The sequence below is a fragment of the Pan troglodytes genome, chromosome 1, assembly GCF_028858775.2.
Source record: "Pan troglodytes isolate AG18354 chromosome 1, NHGRI_mPanTro3-v2.0_pri, whole genome shotgun sequence".
NCBI classification, from domain to species: domain Eukaryota; kingdom Metazoa; phylum Chordata; class Mammalia; order Primates; family Hominidae; genus Pan; species Pan troglodytes.
Window position 1 is genome coordinate 163,777,501 of NC_072398.2, and position 19,843 is coordinate 163,797,343.

The following is a 19,843-nucleotide window of genomic DNA, read 5'->3' on the forward strand; positions in this document are numbered from 1 at the left end:
ATATAAATTTCACCCTAGGAGACACTGAATTACAAATAGCTAATTAGATTCCTCTTAGTCAGAGCTTTGTCTATTTAGCAACTAATAAAAGGCAAGTGGATCGTTTGAGGAAACAGCTCTCTGTTTGCAAGCATACAATAATCATTATTAAAGCTAGAGTGGTTTTCCTAAGTGAATTAACACAGGAACAGAAAATCAAATACCACATGTTCTCACTTATGAGTGGGAGCTAAACACTGGGTACTGCATTAGTCTGTTTTCATGCTGTTGATAAAGACACACTGGAGAGTGGGAAGAAAAAGAGGTTTAATTGGACTTATAGCTCCATATGGCCTCCAAGAGGCCTCAGAATGATGATGGGTGGTGAAAGGCACTACTTAACATGGCAGCAGCAAGAGAAAATGAGGAAAAAGCAAAAGCGGAAACCCCTGATAAATGCATCAGATCTCATGAGACTTATTCACTATCATGAGAATAGTATGGGAAAGACTGGCTCCCAGGATTCAATTACCTCCCCTGGCTCCCTCCCACAACATGTGGGAATTCTGGGAGATACAATTCAAGTTGAGAGTTGATGGGGGCACAGCAAAACCATGTCATTCCATCCCTGGCCCCTCCAAATTCGTGTCCTCACATTTCAAAACCAACTATGCCTTCCCAATTGTCCCCCAAAGTCATAACTCATTTCAGCATTAACCCAAAAGTCCACAGTCCAAAGTCTCATCTGAGACAAGGCAAGTCCCTTCCACCTATGAGCCTATAAAATCAAAAGCAAGTTAGTTACTTCCTAGATGCAATGAGGGTACAGGTATTAGGTAATACAGCCATTCCAAATGGGAGAAATTGGCCAAAACAAAGGGGTTACAGCGCCCATGCAAGTCCAAAATCCAGCAGGGCAACTTTAAAGCTTCCAAATGATCTTCTTTTATTCCATGTCTCTCATCCAGGTTATGCTGATAAAAGAGGTGGGTTCCCATGGTCTTGGGCAGCTCCAACCCTGTGACTTTGCAGGGTACAGTCTCCCTCCCAGCTGCTTTCATGGGCTGGTATTGAGTGTCTGCAACTTTTCCAGGTGCACGGTTCAAGCTGTTGGTGGATCTACCATTCTGGAATCTGGAGGATGGTGGCCCTCTTCTCACAGCTCCACTAGGCAATGCCCCACTAGGGACTCTGTGTGGAGGCTCAGACCCCACATTTTGCTTCCACACTGCCCTACCAGAGGTTCTCCATGAGGGCCCTGCCCCTGCAGCAAACTTTCACCTGGCCATCCAGGCATTTCCATACATCTTCTGAAATCTAGGTGGAGGTTCCCAAACCTCAATTCTTGACTTCTGTGCACCCGCAGGCTCAACACCATGTGGAAGCTGTCAAAGTTTGGGGCTTCCACCTTCTGAAGCCACAGCCCAAGCTGGATGTTGGCCCTTTGAGCCATGGTTGGAGCAGCTGGGACACAGGGCACCAAGTCCCTAAGCTGCACACAGCACAGTGACCCTGGTCCCAGCCCATGAAACCACTTTTTTCTCCTGGGCCTCCAAGCCCATGATGGGAGGGGCTGCTGTAAAGGTCTCTGATATGGCCTGGAGACATTTTCCCCATGGTCTAGGGGATTAACATTAGGCTCCTTGCTACTTATGCAAACTTCTGCAGCTGGCTTGAATTTCTCCCCCAAAAATGGGTTTTTCTTTTCTATTGCATAGTCAGGCCACAAATTTTCTGAACTTTTATGTTCTGTTTCCCTTTTAAAACTGAATGCCTTTAATAGTACCCAAATCACCACTTGAATGCTTTGCTGCTTAGAAATTTCTTCTACCAGACACCCTAAATCATCTTTCGAGTTCAAAGTTCCACAGATCTCTAGGGCAGGGGCAAAATGCTGCCAGTCTCTTTGATAAAACATAACAAGAGTCACCTTTCCTCCAGTTCCTAACAAGTTCCTCATCTCCATCTGAGACCACCTCAGCCTAGATTTTATTGTCCATATCGCTATCAGCATTTTGGGCAAAGCCATTCAACAAGTCTCCAGGAAGTTCCAAATTTCCACATTTTCCTGTCTTCTTCTGAGCCCTTCAAACTGTTCCAATTTCTGCCTATTACCCAGTTCCAAAGTTGCTTCCACATTTTCGGGTATCTTTTAAGCAATGCCCCACTCTACTGGTACCAATTTACTGTATTAATCCATTTTCATGCTAATGATAAAGACATACCCAAGACTAGGAAGAAAAAGAGGTTTAATTGGACTTACAGTTCCACATGGCTGGTAAGGCCTCAGAATCATGGTGGGAGGCAAAAGGCTCTTCTTACGTAGTGGTGGCAAGAGAAAATGAGGAAGAAGCAAAAGCGGAAACCTCTGATAAACGCATCAGATCTCGTGAGACTTATTCACTATCACGAGACTAGCGTGGGAAAGACTGGCCTCCATGATTCAATTACCTCCCCCTGGGTCCCTCCCACAACACCTGGGAATTCTGGGAGACACAATTCAAGTTGAGATTTGGTGGGGATGCAGCCAAACCATATCAGGTACTCATGGACATAAAGATGGCAATAATAGACACTGGGGACCACACTAGAGTGCAGAGGAAGGTAGGAAGGCAAGGGTTGAAAAACAAATTATTGGTAACTATGCTTAGCACCTGGGTGACAGGATCAATCATACCCCAAACCTCAGTACCACGCAATATATCCAGGTAACAAACCTGCACATGTGCCCCTGAATCTAAAATAAAAGTTGAAATTATTTTATAAAACAAAAACTAAAGTGGCTTCAATATCATGCAAACAATCAGATTAAAAACATGTAAAATAGACATAATAAGTCCACTGTAGCCACTGATGGTTGGCTTTTAAATCATTCATTCACATGCTAAAGAATAACGAAAGTTGAGCTTACATTCCAAGTTTGGTTTGTTGTAGCCTTGTATCTCATTTCACAGGAAACCTTTTCAATTGTTGTTTGACTATCCCAATAAATTATGGTCTTGGGCACTGTAGCATTTATAGTCTCAGCCCTGGAAATGACGGATGCAGAAGGTATCACTAGAAAAGAAAAAAAAAAAGACCTGGCTGTTTAAAACTTGCCTAGGGAGAAACTGGCATCTTTTCGTCAATATCTAGACATGAGAAAGCTCAAAGTAAAAAAATAAAATAAAATTCGTGGTCTAATGAACAATTATGGACATTTTCTTATTTGCTAATTTGTTACATAGAAGAAAACTGCTGTTAAGGAAAATTCTATTCAGCCATTCCCCATTAAAAAAAAAAAAAACTGAACTCTAATAGTCCTGTCTTTCCCCCACCTTCCACTCCTTTACAATCCTAACTAATAAAATTCCAGAGCCTAGCCTTGTTAACAAAAGAGTATAAAAATGAGATAAAGGAGCTATCCCCTCTTCCCTGCATCTGTTTGAGGAGAGATGATATGCACCCAAATTTAGTTCAGATGATCAGATTTGAAAAGATGTTAAATTGAGCCAGGTGTGGTGATGTGTGCCTGAAATTCCAACTACTCAGGAGGCTGAGATGGGAGGGTCACTTGAGCCCAGGAGTTCAAGGTTGCAGTGAGCCATGATGGTGCAACTGTACTCCACCCTGGACTACAGAATGAGAGCTTGTCTCAAAAAAAAGAAAGAAAGGCTGGGCATGGTGGCTCATGTCTGTATTCCCAGCATTTGGGAGGCCGAGGTGGGCAGATCACTTAAGGTCAGGAGTTTGAGACCAGCCTGGCCGTCGTGGCAAAACCCTGTCTCTACTAAAAATAGAAAAAATTAGCCCAGCGTGGTGGTGGTGGTGCATGCCAATCCCAGCTACTCAGGAGGCTGAGGCAGGAGGATCGCTTGAACCCGGGAGGCAGAGGTTACAGTGAGCTGAGATCATGCCACTGCACTCCAGCCTGGGTGGCAGAGCGAGACTCTGTCAAAAAAGAAAGAAAGGAAGGGAAGGGAGGAAGGAAAAGAGAAAGAAAGGAAGAGACAGAAAGAGCAAGCAAGCAAGCAAGCAAGCAAGAAAGAGAAAGAAAGAAAGAAAAGAAAGAAAGAAAGAAGGAGAAAGAAAGAAAGAAGGAAAGAGATGGATGTTCAATTCAGATCTTTTATCACAATAATCTTCTCCTTCTCTTGTGTATTAGGGAAACATATGAATATTTATATCTATTGCTAACTTGTTTTGTTCTCCTTTAAAATAAATCTGTCCTTCCTTGAAATTTTATTTGAAGAAAGCAGATCTCATAAGACTCTAAGGCTTTGTAAATTGTTGGCATGTTCTATAATAATAACCTTCACAGAAGGAACTGAAATTCTGATTGGTTATTTTATTAGTTGTTTTGTTATAGTAGGAGGTATATAGTTGGAATCTCTATGTTTCTAAACTGTGTAAATACTTGTAAGTTTGTTTTGTCTGAACAGAATAGAATCATTAACACTTTCCATTTCTCCCCTAAGGAACAATGAAAACCTATGACTATTTAACTATTTAACAAAGAACTCAAGGGCCTGTAGGCGTGGTTTTAGAGACCACTATTACAGGTTAATATTCTCTATGAATTAGTTTATTTTCATTTATTCTAGGTTTATAAAACTTTCTTTAAGAAAATTATTGTTTTACTACAATGACTATTATACTATTATTATCTAAAATTATGTGCAAAGGTAGATGATTTACAGAGAAAAATAAAAATTAAGGATTTGCTGTCTAGTAACACAGTCCTCTAATAAAATTTTGGGGGCTACACCTGGTGTAGAAGTAGCAGCAGCTTTAATTTAGTTAACAAGTTTACTGTACTCAACCTTTATCATCTGAATTCCGTAGCTGATTTCCTTTTGCTAGTGCAAGCTTCTTGTAATAAGAATCAGTATTCAGGCTGGATGCAGTGGCTCACACCTGTAATCCCAACACTTTGGGGAGGCCTAGGTGGGCAGATCATTTGAGGTCAGGAGTTCAAGACCAGCCTGGCCAACATAGCGAAACACCTGTCTCTACTAAAAATACAAAACTTAGCCAGGTGTTGTGGCAGATGCCTGTAATCCCAGCTACTTGGGAGGCTGAAGCACAAGAATCACTTGAATCCAAGAAGCAGAGGTTGCAGTGAGCTGAGATCATGCCACTGCACTCCAGCCTGGGTAACAGAGCAGGACTCTGCCCAACCCCAACCCTGAAAAAAAAAAAAAATCAGTATTGAGATTCTAGAGTCAAGGGCGTGGATCCCTGGGGCTCTGAAATTGCTTAGGACCATTTTAAGCACCCTCAAGGCCATAAATTTCCCACCTCCTCCTGTCACCCACCTCCACCTCTGAATTCGGCTTGGCCATTGTTATAGCAGCACAAGCATTCTAGGACCCTTTTGGCAAAAGAATTATTCTGAGGAGAAAGTAAAAATCTGTTTAGTCTTATGAGAAATGCAGATAGCACAGTAAGAATCACAGCATAAAGCAGGTCAGTGCAATCCAGATTTAAGTCTTTAAGTTTGAATGAGTTCATATTTTTGCAAACTGGCATTTATTATATAATACATACTTGAATATTTAGTTTGTTACACAAGACTCAGATGTTGAATTTTTATTCTTACTGATTAGGTTTCACATATTTCCACCAGATCTTACATTTTAAAAAAGTATCAGGAGGTCGAGGCGGGCAGATCATGAGGTCAGGAGATCGAGACCATCCTGGCTAACATGGTGAAACCCCATCTCTACTAAAAATACAAAAAATTAGCGGGGCGAGGCGGCTGGCGCCTGTAGTCCCAGCTACTTGGGAGGCTGAGGCAGGAGAATGGCGTGAACCCGGGAGGCGGAGCTTGCAGTGAGCCGAGATCGCGCCACTGTACTCCAGCCTAGGGGACAGAGCGAGACTCCGTCTCAAAAAAAGAAAAAAAAAAGTATCAATTTTATTATAGATGTCATATTTTTAAATTCTACTCGTATTGAAATAAAAGCGAGATTATAGCCTTTTAGCATCTTTCCAACACATATTTATCCATATTTATATAATGGGGAGAATTAATATTCAAAATGGCAGGCAGAAAGCACAGCAATTTCTGTACCCGAATTTATTTCCCTACAAGAGAAGTTAAAAGCATTCCTCTCATATGCTTTTTTGGCAAGTGTTACTGTGCTACTAACTCTGCACTGCCATTCAGCATAACCTCCTAATGTAATTAAAGCCCAGCCCGTAGCTGCTATGTGGAAATTGTTCCCAGGACAGTCTTCTGTTCTCAGTGGCATAGAACAGTTCATTTATCTAATTTGTGTTGTCTCATTCTTAAAGTGTTACTCATGAAGATGGCTCATCTGTTAATAATCTGGTGGTTTTGTTGGCTGGGGCCTCCTATACAATTAATCTGTATTTTTCAACCTGAATTTCTGAGTACATTCTGGGATAATGAAAAGGCAAGGAAAGGAATAGAGACAAAAGGGGAGGAAGAGGTGGAGGAGGAGGAGGTGGAGGAACAGGAGGAGGGAAAGAGAAAGAAGGAGAAGAAGGAAAAGGAACCACAACTCCAAACTCCTAGTTCCCAGTGTGAGAAGTCAGTCTGGAAGTAGAGGCCAGATGGGATTTTTTCCTTTGTGGGAGGTGGGATGGTGGTAAACTATGGCAAGTCAGCATGTCTGGGATGAAATCTGGCTTTCCTCATTACTAGCTAAGTGACTTTGCGCAAATTATTTTATCACTTTCTTCATCTGTAAAATGGGGACAGTAGTATCATGTATGGTTGTTTCCAGAATGAAACGTGATGTGCATGAGAGGTGTCTGGAACACAGAAGGTGCTAAATAAATTGATGCAATGATATTAAGATCAGAATGGTAATGATAATAAAAGTATTATTATTATTATTTAGTTCCTAAAAATTGCACTGCTAAAATGATACTGGTCATGATAGCTCTTAAACATCATTAATTTATTGAGGGGCATCTATTATAAGAAAAGGGTATATTACTGCATTCTACCTCAAAATGTAAATTTACAAAAATGTGTAGAGCATAGTCAAGAGAACTGTAACTCCAAGGATATACAATAAAATGGAATAATTGTCCATCATCATATTCAACAGAGTGTGTTTTCAAATCTAATATTCAGGCCAGTCATGGTGGCTCACGCCTGAAATCCCAGCATTTTGTGAGGCCAAGGCAGGAGGATCGCTTGAGCCAAAGAGTTCGAGACAAGTTTGGGCAACAAAATGAGACTCTGTCTCTAAAAGAGATTTAAAAAAATTAGCCAGGCACTGTGGCCTGTGGCCTGTCATCCCAGCTACTCGAGAGGCTAAGGCAGGAGGATCCCCTGAATTAAATGTTCCCTACCTCTGTGATCTCAAATTTTTTAATGCCATCAAACCTCAGTTTTCTAATATATAAATTATAATCTCATCTACAAAATAGGGTTGATATGAGGGTTAAATAATGTATGTGAAAAGCTGTTAGCTGGCAGTGGCTCACGCCTGTAATCCTAACACCTTGGGAGGCTGAGGTGGGAGGATTGCCTGAACTCAGGAGTTTGAGACCAGCCTGGCCAACATAGCAAAATCCCATCTCTACTAAAAATACAAAAATCTATATTGCCATGAACAACTCTGTGGCAATATACATCAGCTGGGCGTGGTGGCACACACCTGTAGTCCCAGTTACTAGGGAGGCTGAGGCATGAGAATTGCTTGAAGCCAGGAGGCGGAGGATGAAGTGAGCCGAGATCGTGCAATTGCACTCCAGCCTGGGCCACAGAGTGAGACTCTGCCTCAAAAAAAGAAAAAGTAGTTAGCACATAAGAAAGTGCTCAATAAATGTTAGCTTATTGAAATATCTTTAATTATAACAACAGGAATCATTGGTACTGGGATCTGCAAAGAGAGGATGATTCAGACTTGGTGTCATTTGGCTGAATTGTGGTGTTAGGACTTGGATGTAGTTGTAAAAGGCTCAAGGGTAATTACTTGTTGGAATTTATCTTAAGGAAACAATCAAAAACTATGCTAAAATTCAGCCACAGAGTTGTTCATGGCAATATAGTTTATATGGTTAAAAACTGAAAACAGTGTTAATCTCCAACAATAGGGATTAAACTACTATATATTCAGACAACATTAAAAATAAAACTATAGATTAAATTAATAGAAATGTTTATTACTAATATATAAGTATAAAAAGTCAGGGTATAAAATATCTGAAACAAAAACTATTAATGTTTGTTAAATCTGGCTGATGAACATAGAGAGGTCTACATAATTCTCTGCAATTTTCTATGTATTTTGTAAAACTTTTCAAAATAAAAACAAACAAACAAAAAAACCTTACATAAGTCCCCAAGTAGTGTATAGAGTATAAGAATTTAGCATGCTGTACTTTTCACAACATAAGACTCAACAAACTTTATCATGATCATTGTGTTTTTTTTGTTGTTGTTGTTTTTGCCTTCCCTAGTAGATTGTAAGTTATTTCAGGGCAGGCACCTTGTCTATCTTATTCACTCTAGCCTTTAGAACAATGCTTGAAAATAAGAAGTTTCCAATAAATATTTGTAAAAACACATACATGGATTTTTTTTTTTTTTTTTTTAAGACAGAGTTTTGCTCTGTCACCCAGGCTGGAGTGCAGTGGCACAATCTTGGCTCACTGCAACCTCTGCCTCCTAGATTCAAGCAATTCTGCCTCAGCCTCCTGAGTAGCTGGGACTACAGGTGCCCGCCACCATGCCTGGCTAATTTTTTTTTGTACTTTTAGTAGAGACAGGGTTTCACCATGTTAACCAGGTTGGTCTCCAAATCCTGACCTCAAGTGATCACCCACCTCGACCTCCCAAAATGCTGGGATTACAGGCGTGAGTCACCGGGCCCAGCCACATACAACAATTTAGAAATAAGACTGGAAGGATATACAACAAAATGGCAGCAGCACTACTCATCTCTAAGTTGTCTTGGGCAGGTAGAATTATGGGTAATTTCTGTTTCTTTTATCATGCTCTGCAGGAACTTTAGGGGAACTTCTTTCAGATCTAGACCTCATTTGACTAGGTCAGCACAAACTGGTTATTATTAAAGACATTACAGAATTTCTTATTCTTTACCTATATCATCCAGGTAAATTTGCAGTTGCTTTGATTCTTCCATGCCTAGTGCGTTTGCTGCTTGGACCCAAACCAAGTACTTCTTGCCACCTTGTAATGAATCAGTGGAGATGTTAATATAGCTTGAGGTGAGATACTGTTGCTCTTCTTCTGTCTCTAAACTTAAAACAAAAAAAAAGATAATCATAAATTGTATTTAGTTTGAATTAAATGGCCGGGCATGGTGGCTCACACCTGTAATCCTAGCATTTTGGGAGACCAAAGGGGTTGGATCACCTGAGGTCAGGAGTTCGAGACCAGCCTGGCCAACATGGTGAAACCCCGTCTCTATTAAAAAAATACAAAAATTGGTGGCATGTGCCTGTAATCCCAGTTACTTGGGAGGCTGCGAAAGGAGAATTGCTGGAACCCGGGAGGCAGAGGCTGCAGTGAGCCAAGGTCACGCCATTCACTCCAGCCTGGGCAACAGAGTGAGACTCTATCTCAAAAAAAGAAAAAGAAAAAAAGTTTGAATTAATTATTCCAGATTTTTTAAATGTTACCTTTTTTTAAAAAATTAGAATTTATGGCTCACGCCTGTAATCCCAGCACTTTGGGAGGCTGAGGCGGGCAGATCACAAGGTCAGGAGATCGAGACTATCCTGACTAACACGGTGAAACCCCGTCTCTACCAAAAATACAAAAAGAAATTAGCCGGGCGTGGTGGCAGGCCCCTGTAGTCCCAGCTACTGGGGAGGCTGAGGCAGGAGAATGTCATGAACCCGGGAGGCGGAGCTTGCAGCGAGCCGAGACTCTGTCTCAAAAACAAAAACAAAAACAAAAACAAAAAATTAAAATCTAATTTTCTAAACAGTAGAGACAGGGTCTTGCTGTGTTGCTCAGGCTGGTCTCGAACTCCTGGACTCAAGCAATCCGTGCATTTCAGCCTTCTAAAGTGCTAGGATTACAGGCATGAGCCACTGTGCCTGGACAAAAACGCTAACTTTTTAAGCCTGCTTTCAAACATGCAACCTTTTACTGAAAAATATTTCAAAATTGATTTTATTTTCACAATTTTAAAAAATAAATTCAAATCTGACAAGGGCCACAGTATGACTTCAATGGGCCCTGAACACTTCTGCCTTCATGGACCCTTTCCTCCATTAAAAAAACAATGAGCGTATATATTATATAAATATATAAAATACACAAAAATATACACACATATACATAGATGTATACATAGGCATGCCATATACATGCATATACATGAACATAACAGTTATTTTTCTCTTCTGATTTTAAGTAAAATTAAACATTTTCATGGACTCCTAAAATTATTGTGGGCCCTAGCCACCATGCCTACTGTGCCTGTTAGGGAAGTTGGTACTGGATATAGCTTGGAATAGCCAGAATAGCTGCCTTTGGAAAAGAGCACTGCATTTTGGTTCAGTGCAAGGACTGTGAAGTCAGACATTTCTATCAGGATATAGGGTGAGGATGCAGTGGTGGGGAGGAGTCAGGATGGGGTGAGAGATCGCAATGGGGTAGGGGAAGGCCAACCTCCTGGACAGAGACAACCAGCATGTTCTGAAACAAATACATGAAATAACATGACATTTCTGAGAAGGTTCAACAAGTGCAATAGCCTGGATCCTGAAAATGCAAGAAGAAACTTGTAGTGGAGCAGGCCTGTCAGAAGACCTTCCATGAGCTACTGATGGATCAGGACTGTATCATGTAAGTGATAGAAAGTGAGTGCATATAGTGAGATTCACACTATTTTGAGGGTCTCTGGGACTGTCTAGCACCTTTATGGAGGATTTGTGGGAAATGAAAGTGGTGGTAGTGGAAAAATCAAAAGGCTATACAATAATCCAGAATTGGATTATTAGTCTGAAGTAGGTGGAAGCCAATGGGGGTGGATATGAAGGATTTTGAGACAGGGTCTGGCTCTGTCACCCAGGCTGGCATGCAGTGGGGCCATCTTGGCTCACTGCAACCTTGACCTCCTGGGCTCGAGTGATCCTCCCACCCCAGCCTCCTGAGTAGCCGGGACCACAGGCACGTACTACCATGCCCAATTAATTTTTGTATTTTGTGTAGACATGGGGTTTTCCCATGATACCCAGGCTAGTCTCCAATTCTTGAACTCAAGCAATCTGCCCGTCTTGGCCTCCCAAAGTGCTGGGATTATAGGCATGAGCCACCTCGCCCAACCCATGAAGGATTTTGAGTGTAGAACTGACTGGACCTAATGACAGGTTTGATGAGGGGAAAGGGAGTCATGCACTGTGGAAGAGGATGGAAAAGATAAAGAGGAAAGATCTAGTTTAGAACAGGGGAATAGAGAGGGCTATTAAGTATCATTTCAAAGCATATTTATCTAAGCATTTATAATTGAATGAGAATCTCCAAGTAGCCCAATAAACTTGGTAGAATTCTGAATGATATCTGTTGATGCCAGAGTTTCAAATTGTTTTCACTGGCTTTGGACAGAATGTTTGAGCCTCTGTTTTTAAATCTCTACCCCTAAATAATCACATGATGTTTTTAGTGGACAATGGTTGGAGGCAGTGGCGAAAGGAGTGCTGGAGAATGCTTCTTTGCTCCTCTGATTTCTGTGAAGAGATTTGATATTGTTTCCACCCTCATCCTCTCCAAATCTCATGTTGAAATGTAATCACCAGTGTTGGAGGTGAGGACTTGTGGGGCAGACCCTTCATGAATGGCTTGCTGCCCTCCTGGCAGTAATGAGTGACTTCTCCCTCTGAGTTCAGGCAGATCTGGTCATTTTAAAGAGTGTGGCATATCCCCCCTCCCTCTATCTTGTTCACGATCTTCCTGGACAGCCTGCAGAACTATGAGCTGAAATAAAACTCTTTTCTTCATAAATTACTGAGCCTCAGGTATTTCTTTTCTTTTCTTTTCTTTTTTTTTTTTTTTAATGACAGGGTCTCACTCTGTCACCCAGGCTGGAGTGCAGTGGTGTGGCCACAGCTCACTGCAGTCTTGACCTCCCAGGCTCAGGAGGTCCTCCCATCTCAGCCTCCTGAGTAGCTGGGACTACAGGCATGCACCACCACTCTCAGCTAATTTTTTGTAGAGACAGGGTTCTGCCACATTGCCCAGGCCAGCCTCGAGCTCTGAGCTCAAGTGATCCTCTTGCCTTGGCCTCCCAAAGTTCAGGGATTACAGGTGTGAGCCACCACACCCTAGATATTTCTTTATAGCAAGGCAAGAATGGACTAACACAGGAGTGTCCTCAAATCTCCTAGCCTCTTGTCCCACCCCTTGTTCACTCATTCTTCTGCAGAGATGAATAGGGCCCCCCTCAGACTCCAAAACACAACATAATCTGTAATCAGATTCATTTGTAACATGGAAGTATTTTCACTAGAATTTCCTCAGTTCCCATTTCTTGAGCCCCTTGAACTACCTACTCCATTATTTCATGTTCTTAAGCTTCTCAGATTTTCTACCTCCTTAGTAACTACATCCAACTTATTCCCATTTGGTCTTTAGTCCTTTTATTGTGATCTTTGCCTTTACTTTTCCTTGAAACTGCTCTTTTAAAATGGTGTCCTTTACAAGGTGAAGTCCTCTGAATCCTCATTTAAGCATTTATCCCTCTTGATTGGTTATAATTCTCACTTCCTTGCTACCCAAAGCCTGTCTTCTGGGTTAGAGGGCCTTCCTCTCTCACACCTACTTAGTGACATGTCCCCCTCCAGCCTTCCACCTGGGTTTCTCTCCCTACTCTCTGAGTTCATTCACATTGAAGGTCAGCCCTGGTGTTTGCCTTTTCCCTGACCCCTTTTTCTGGGCTCACTCCCTTCTCAGCTTCACCTGCTATTTCACATGTGTGTCTCACACATACCTGTGCCCTCACTGGGAGCTTCATTTGGATGTCTGACTGGAACCAGAACTATAGAAAACTGACAACTAAATTATCTTTCCATGCAAATCAGCACTTCTTGCCAGTATCTTCATTGTTGTCAAAGGCATGCGGTCCACCTTTCTCAGTTTGCCATTTTTAACAATTTTCTCTTCATCACCTTTAAGAGCCAACCAATTACTAAAGAAGGTTAAGCATTTTTTTAAGCATTAAAATATTATTTTCTTATGTTATCTTTTTTCCCTGTTTTGATAGCTATAGCAATGGTCTAGGTCTTTGTTACCTGTTTGGTTTATGACTTTCAGACTCCTAAGTTAATTGCATTACATCATGAAACTTAACTTGATATAGATATACTACTTTAGAAGGAAAGTAACCTTGAAATCTGAACAATGCTGGAAAGCCAAGTAGCCTACATTCTTATTTTATTCTATTTTTTAGAGACAGGGTCTCACTCTGTCACCCAGGTTTGAGTGCAGTGGCACAAATCATAACTCACTGCAGCCTTGACTTTCTGGGCTCAAGTGATCCTCCCACCTCAGCCTCCTGAGTAGCTGGGATCGCAGGCATGTGCCACCAGGCCTAACTAATGTTTTTATTTGAAATAATTTTTTTTTAAGAGATGCAGCCTCGCTATGTTGCCCAGGCTGTTCTCAAACTCTTGGCCTCAAGGGATCCTCCCACGTGAGGATTACAAGCATGAGCCACCGTGCTCAGCCATATACATTCTTATTTGTATCAAATGGAAATACTTCACAAATTTGCATGCCGTCCTTGATCAGGGGTCATGCCATCTTCTTTGTCTTGTTCCAATTACACTGTTTGTGCTGTTGAGGCAGACTCTAACCTGATTTTTTAAATCTAATACCATCAACTGCTCTCTCTCTCAGGGGACTGCCTTGATTGGATTTGTGGAGAAGATAAAGCTTAAAAATCACTGTCCCTCCACCAAGGCTCCACCAAGTCCTGTTACTACTATATATCTTTTCAGCAACTCCTAAATTTTTCTAGCCCCAAAATATCCCACCAGGATTAAACTTGCTAGCCACTTACATCTTTTGGAATCCAAGAAACGTGCTTGCTGAGACGCAGAGAAAAGGAACCAGCCTTATGCTATTAATACCAAGCAATAAGCAGATGTGTGCATCTAAGTACTATAGAAATTCTATATTTTATATAATTTATATAAACTTATTGCTACCATCAGAACAAGACAACCTCAGCAAGTGGTCAAGGAATCTCTCTAAGGCTGATAGTCATTGGAGGGGTGAGGAGCAACTCCTCCTGTTCAGCTCAGGTTTTTCGGTTCCAGTGCATTTTTTCTGTGTTACCTCTTTCCTCATACCAGCGTGAGATCACTATGAACACCATGAGAGGACTAGGAGGGTATGTCATGGCGACTAAAATCACAGGGCTTGGGTTTTAGAGACAGACCTACCTTCAAATTCCAGCTCTGCCCCTTGATAAGTTGTAAGACTTGGAGCAAGTTACTTAAGCTCTATACAGCTCAGTTTACTCATCCTCAGTATAGGAATGATAACGTTGTTGTTATCATGAGTAAATTAAATAAGAAACAGAGTAGATGGCTTCCCACATAATGAAGGACTCATTAAACAACAATTATTCTGAATTAAGAGATACTGGCTGAGGCCAGGCATGGTGGCTCACACCTGTAATCCCAGCACTTTGGGAGGCTGAGGCAGGCAGATCACTTGAGGTCAGGAGTTTGAGACTAGCCTGGCCAACGTGGTGAAACCCTGTCTCTACTAAAAATACAAAAATTAGCCAGGTATGGTGGCAGGCACCTGTCCTCCCAGCTACTCAGGAAGCTGAGGATTGCCTGAGCCCAGGAGATGGAGGCTGCAGTGAGCCAACATTGCACCACTGCACTCCAGCCTGGATGACAGAGTGAGACTATGTGTCCATTTAAATAAAAAAAGAAGATATTTATGACATGTGACTTTGACACATTCTAAAGAATACAAATGAAACTTTTAAAATTGCTATATTTCTTACCAGTAAAATTTCTCTTAAATCACTGTATCTTAAGTTAAATTATGCCGTTAAATTGAGATGTTTACATAGTTACCTTATATTCTTTCTGAAATAAGATGAAACGTAAATACCTTAACAGAGAACTTGTTATAAGGTATGTCAACCTCATGCTAAGTAAGAATTCAAATGTGAAAACAAGAAAATGGCAACTATGTGTAAGTGGTAAGTAGGACATCTTTGAATATTTTCCCGTTAGAGAAAACCACATTATATGTTCTTCATTGGTTTGTGGCTAATTCTTTTACCACACATACTGAGACCACAAGTCAAAATGGAAATGTATTTTCAAACTGACAGTAACCATAGTTACTAAGTAATTTAATTCTGCTTTTAAAGTCTACCCCATATTAGCACCTAGACCACAAAGCACTGTTTTAATTGAAGAATCTGATAATAATGACTAATTACACCTTTGGGTTATTTTTATATAGGACTTGTGATATTGTGACATAATAAGAAATATATATTTGGTCTCTGTCTGGTTCCCAGCACACAGCTCCTAAAACCCTTGGAATCTCCAAAGTGCTAATGAGATGGCTGATGGCTGGGGGCTCCTGGATAGGCTCAGGGTAGGGGCTGGTTGCCAGGGGAACCAACAATGTGATGAGAAGATTGAAACTTTCAGTCCCCCCAACCCCCTTGCCCTTTACCCACCCCCATCTCCTGGGAAGAGAGAAGGGCTGAATGATCCCCAATGGCCAATGATATGATGAATCGTGCTTATGTAATGAAGCCTCCATAAGAACCCAAAAGGACTGGGTTCAGGGAGCTTCCAGATCTCTGAACATATGAGGATGCCTGCAGGGTGGTGTTCCCGCATGCTTTGCCCCATGCATCTCTTCCATCTGGCTGTTCATCTGTAGCCTTTGTTATGTTCTTTATAATAAATGGATAAATATAAGTAAAGTGTTTTCCTGAGTTCTATGAGACACTCTAGCAAGTTAATCAAACCTGAGAAGTGTATCGTGGAAACCCCAATTTTTAGCCGGTTGGTCAAAAGCACAGGTCATGACCTGGGGCTTGTGATTGACATTTAAAATAGGGTTGAGTCTTGTGGGACTGAGCCTTTAGCTGTGGGATCTCATGCTACCTCCAGGTAGACAGAGTCAGAATTGAATTAAATTAGAGGACATCTAGCTGATGTCTGCAGGAGAATTGATTGGTGTGTGGGGAAAATCTTCCCACATTTCGTGTCAGGAGTGCTGTTGAGAGTAGAAAGGAGAACAACACTTTGGTTTTTCCTCTATCTTTTACATAACTGTATATTACAAAGTTTTTGAATATCTTATTTCTATTTCTTTTTTTCATGGGCTAATACATGACAGATGATTTGTGAAGGGAGTTAGTATAATTCATATTTTTCTGATGTTCCCTGAGCACCTAGATATAGTTGTAATTTATAGATTTTCAAAAAACATTGCAGATTTATGTTGATAATGGTAAATAGTGTCTTTCATTCATTTAATCACTCATTCAATAAATATTTATTTAACACTGACTATATTCCAAGTATATTTTTAGATATTGGGGCTACAATGAACAAAACAGATAAAGTCCCAACTGTCATGAAGCACACATTTTGGTGGAAACAAATAAATATAGAATCTGATCTATGTATGGTGAGTAATGTTCAGAAGAAAACTAAAGTGGAGTAAAAAGGTTAGGCAGTTCTGAGAGTAGGGGTGGGTTTTAAGGTTTTTGTTTTTTAGAGAGATGAGGAAAGTCTTATCTGAGAGGGTGACATTAGGGCAATAAGGAAACCCTGTGGCTCTCTGGAGGAAGAGCATTCTAGGTAACATGCAAAGGCCCTGAGGCAGGACCTTGCTTGGCCTGTTCAAAGAGCAGCAAGGAGGTCAGTGAGGTTTTACTAGGAAAGGGATTAAAGATGAAATCAGAGAGTTTTGGAAGAGGGGAAAGTTTAGAAGACTTGCAAGGTCACATAGAGTCCTTGAGGGACTCTGGCTTTGATCTCTGAATGAAATGGGAGGTTCATGAGCAGAAGGGCGACATGGCCTGAGGTGCATGTGAAAAGGATTACTGTGAAAACTCATGAGTAAGGGACGCTGGAGGAAGCGAGTGGACCAGTTAGAAGTTCTTGTACTCCCAAGTGAGAGATGATCTGGCTTGGATTGCAGTGTAGGTGGTGAGGTCATTTTAAAAGATGGAGCCGGAAGGTTTTGCTGATCAATTAGATGAAGGCCATAATAGAGAGGAATCCAGGAGAATCTACCTGATTTTGACCTGAATAATGCAAAGGATAGAGTTGCCATTTACTGAAATGGAAAATGCAAGTCTGGGGAGAGGAAACTGGGTGTTTGGTTTTGAAAATGTTAACTTCAAGATACCTTGAATGACAGGTTAGAAACATGGCAGCTGTATTCGGTGTAGATATTTAGACACAGATATACATTGAGGAATTTTAAACCACAAATTTGAAGGCTATCCTTTAGGTAATGACTGTAAATAGTGATAATAAAAGGTCCTAGGTGTGAAAGTTGCACATACCAGGATGAAATCACTTTTGTCAGACCCAGAAAAATAGGGCAAGAAAGGCCTGAAGGAGAGGAGGCCCATGCTTACATGTCTGAGATAAGAACTGTTCCCAAGGACTTTCTAAAAACCTTTCATTCATCCCCTGCTTTGATAAGGTTTATCACTAGACATTCTTTAGGACTGCAGTAATCCAGATAAGATGTTTTTGGAAGACCGCTTACCCAGTAATACATCTCCACTTATTAATTGACAATCACTGTGGCTTTGAGCCTCTGGAACTAATGAACTCTGTTCCTAAATAGCTCACATATATTCCTTTTTGGTAACAAAATCTTCCCTTTATCCTTTCCCTCACCAAATGCACTGCTGGCTTGCCATGTCATGCATTCTGTATTATAATCCTTATTTATATTCTCAAGTAAACCCAACAAATTTGAAGATAATCTTCCCTAGTGTCTTTTTTTGGGCTGACAAAATATAGAGCTCTGGGTCACTATGAATTTATCTGAAATGAAGATGAATCAGCAAAAGAGACTGAGATAAAGTTTCCAGGAAGGTGGGAGGAGCAGCAAAAGGGAGTCCTGTCCTGGAAGCCAAAAGGAGGAAGTGAAGAGCTACATTAAATGCTCGGATAGTAAATGTTTCATAAGTAAGATAAAGACTGAGAATAAGCCATTCAATTTGGCAATGGGGAAATCATCAGTGACTTTGATAGGAGCTGTTTCAGTGGAGTGGTGAGGACATAAAACATGACTAAACTAGATAAAAGAGAAGAGAGAAAATAGAGACAGACAGTGCAGACAACTCTTTTGATTTTTTTTCATAAAAAGAAACAGAGAAATTGGGTGGTAGAGGTCAGGAACAAAGGGAGGGTTATATTTTTCAAAAGGGCAAAGGCTACAGCATGCTTAAAAGCCAATGGGAATGATCCAGTAAAGACAGAGACAATGACAATGCAGAAGGAAGAAAGGAAAGTTTTGGAGCAGTGTCCTCCAGTAGGCAGGCAGGATAAGATCTAGTACCCAAGTGGAGAGTTGACCTTAGGGCAATGGTAATTCATCCATAGCAATAGCAGGAAAGATCAACTATATGGGTACAGATGTCAATGCATTAGTCAATGAGGAGGCTGTGGTATTTCTCATTGCTTCTGTTTTCTCAGGAGAGTAGGAAGCAGATCTTCAATAGAGAGTGAGGAAGGGAAGATACTGGAGAGGAGAGATGACAGAAAAAGTAATGAAGCAATGACCTGGCTTAGCAAGACAGTGACTTGGCTAGTGAAATGTAGTAGGATTACTGTGTGGCTCTCTGGGCCCAGTTGAGGTTAGTGGTCATGAATATAAAGCAGTATCAGTCAGCAAGGTTCTGTTTATCTCCAGCCACAATTAGCTCTCTGGGCTCATAATCAGTGAGGAAATGGATTCTAAAATATAAACTACATTTTGAGTCCTAAAGGAATTACTGAAACCTAACGTAGCCTTAGAAATAGTATTTGGAATCACACCTAAGAACTCTTTCTGGTTATTAAAAATATGCATGTAGAGAAGCTGTGACAAAAACAAACAGGCCTTATGAATTAGCAGAGTAGGCCGCTGAATTTAAGGGCTGTAACATGATACTGCATCTGAAAACATTTGCCTTATTGGTCTTCTACGGTGCGTGAAAATCCCAACATTGATGTTATTCTAAACTGTTTATGAGCTTGTCATGCACAGAGATGATCTCTTTTTTTAAAAATATCTACAGTTTAATACAATTCCAGGAAACCATCAAATGCTAAATAAATATTTGCTAAGATGACTTGAATGGAACAGAATGCAGGGCTATCATTCATGCATTTTTATTCAACAAATATTTATGGAGTAGAATACACTGAGCCAGACATTACCAGTGTTTCCAAGATAAATAAAAAATATATTTACATGAAATTGCTGAAGATAGTGGGACTACAGTAGGGAGATGGTTATTAGCACAGGTTTTTGTTTGTTTGTTTGTTTTTTCCCTATCATTACCCTTTGAAACAGCAAACTACAGGAGGTAAAAGAAGGTATGTGAACAGCCAGGAGGCTCTGTCTGGTGAGGCCACCGCAAAGGAGCTGGGAAGAAAGAAAGCTCTTGAAGCAAAACAGACAAAATTCTACTTTACAACTTCACCCCAACATGAGGAGGCCCGTGATGGCACCTATGTTGCCATAGGGGAAACACTGCCTTTCTGCAACTGGAGAAACGAGTAGGTGGTCTCAGGTAAAAAGCTTCTCTCTACGTGTGATTTTACTGGAAAACTGAACCACATGAGTTAGAAGTGAAACCTTGCACATGCTGATCTCTGCCCAGTTACCAATGTGGAAAATACCCTAATAACTGAACGTTTAGAA

The 19,843-nt window shown here is 40.9% G+C and overlaps 1 protein-coding gene and 1 non-coding gene across 7 annotated transcripts in view; both read right to left on the minus strand.

Moving 5' to 3' along the window:
- IL23R (interleukin 23 receptor) overlaps positions 1-19,843 on the minus strand; it is a 166,565-nt gene that overhangs the window by 95,611 nt on the left and 51,111 nt on the right. For all 6 annotated transcript variants that reach the window (XR_010153578.1, XR_010153579.1, XR_010153580.1 and 3 more), the window contains exons 5-6: positions 9,047-9,207; positions 2,891-3,036 (exon numbers count right to left, since the gene is read on the minus strand). Coding sequence is in view for 3 of the 6 variants with exons in the window: in XM_016920445.4 (XP_016775934.3) it covers positions 2,891-3,036; positions 9,047-9,207 (307 nt within the window). In the remaining 3 variants the exon portion in view is untranslated. The remainder of the gene's footprint in view (positions 1-2,890; positions 3,037-9,046; positions 9,208-19,843) is intronic.
- On the minus strand, positions 13,661-13,764 carry LOC112207071 (U6 spliceosomal RNA). The gene has a single exon (XR_002941546.1). It is a non-coding gene; the product is annotated as a U6 spliceosomal RNA (small nuclear RNA).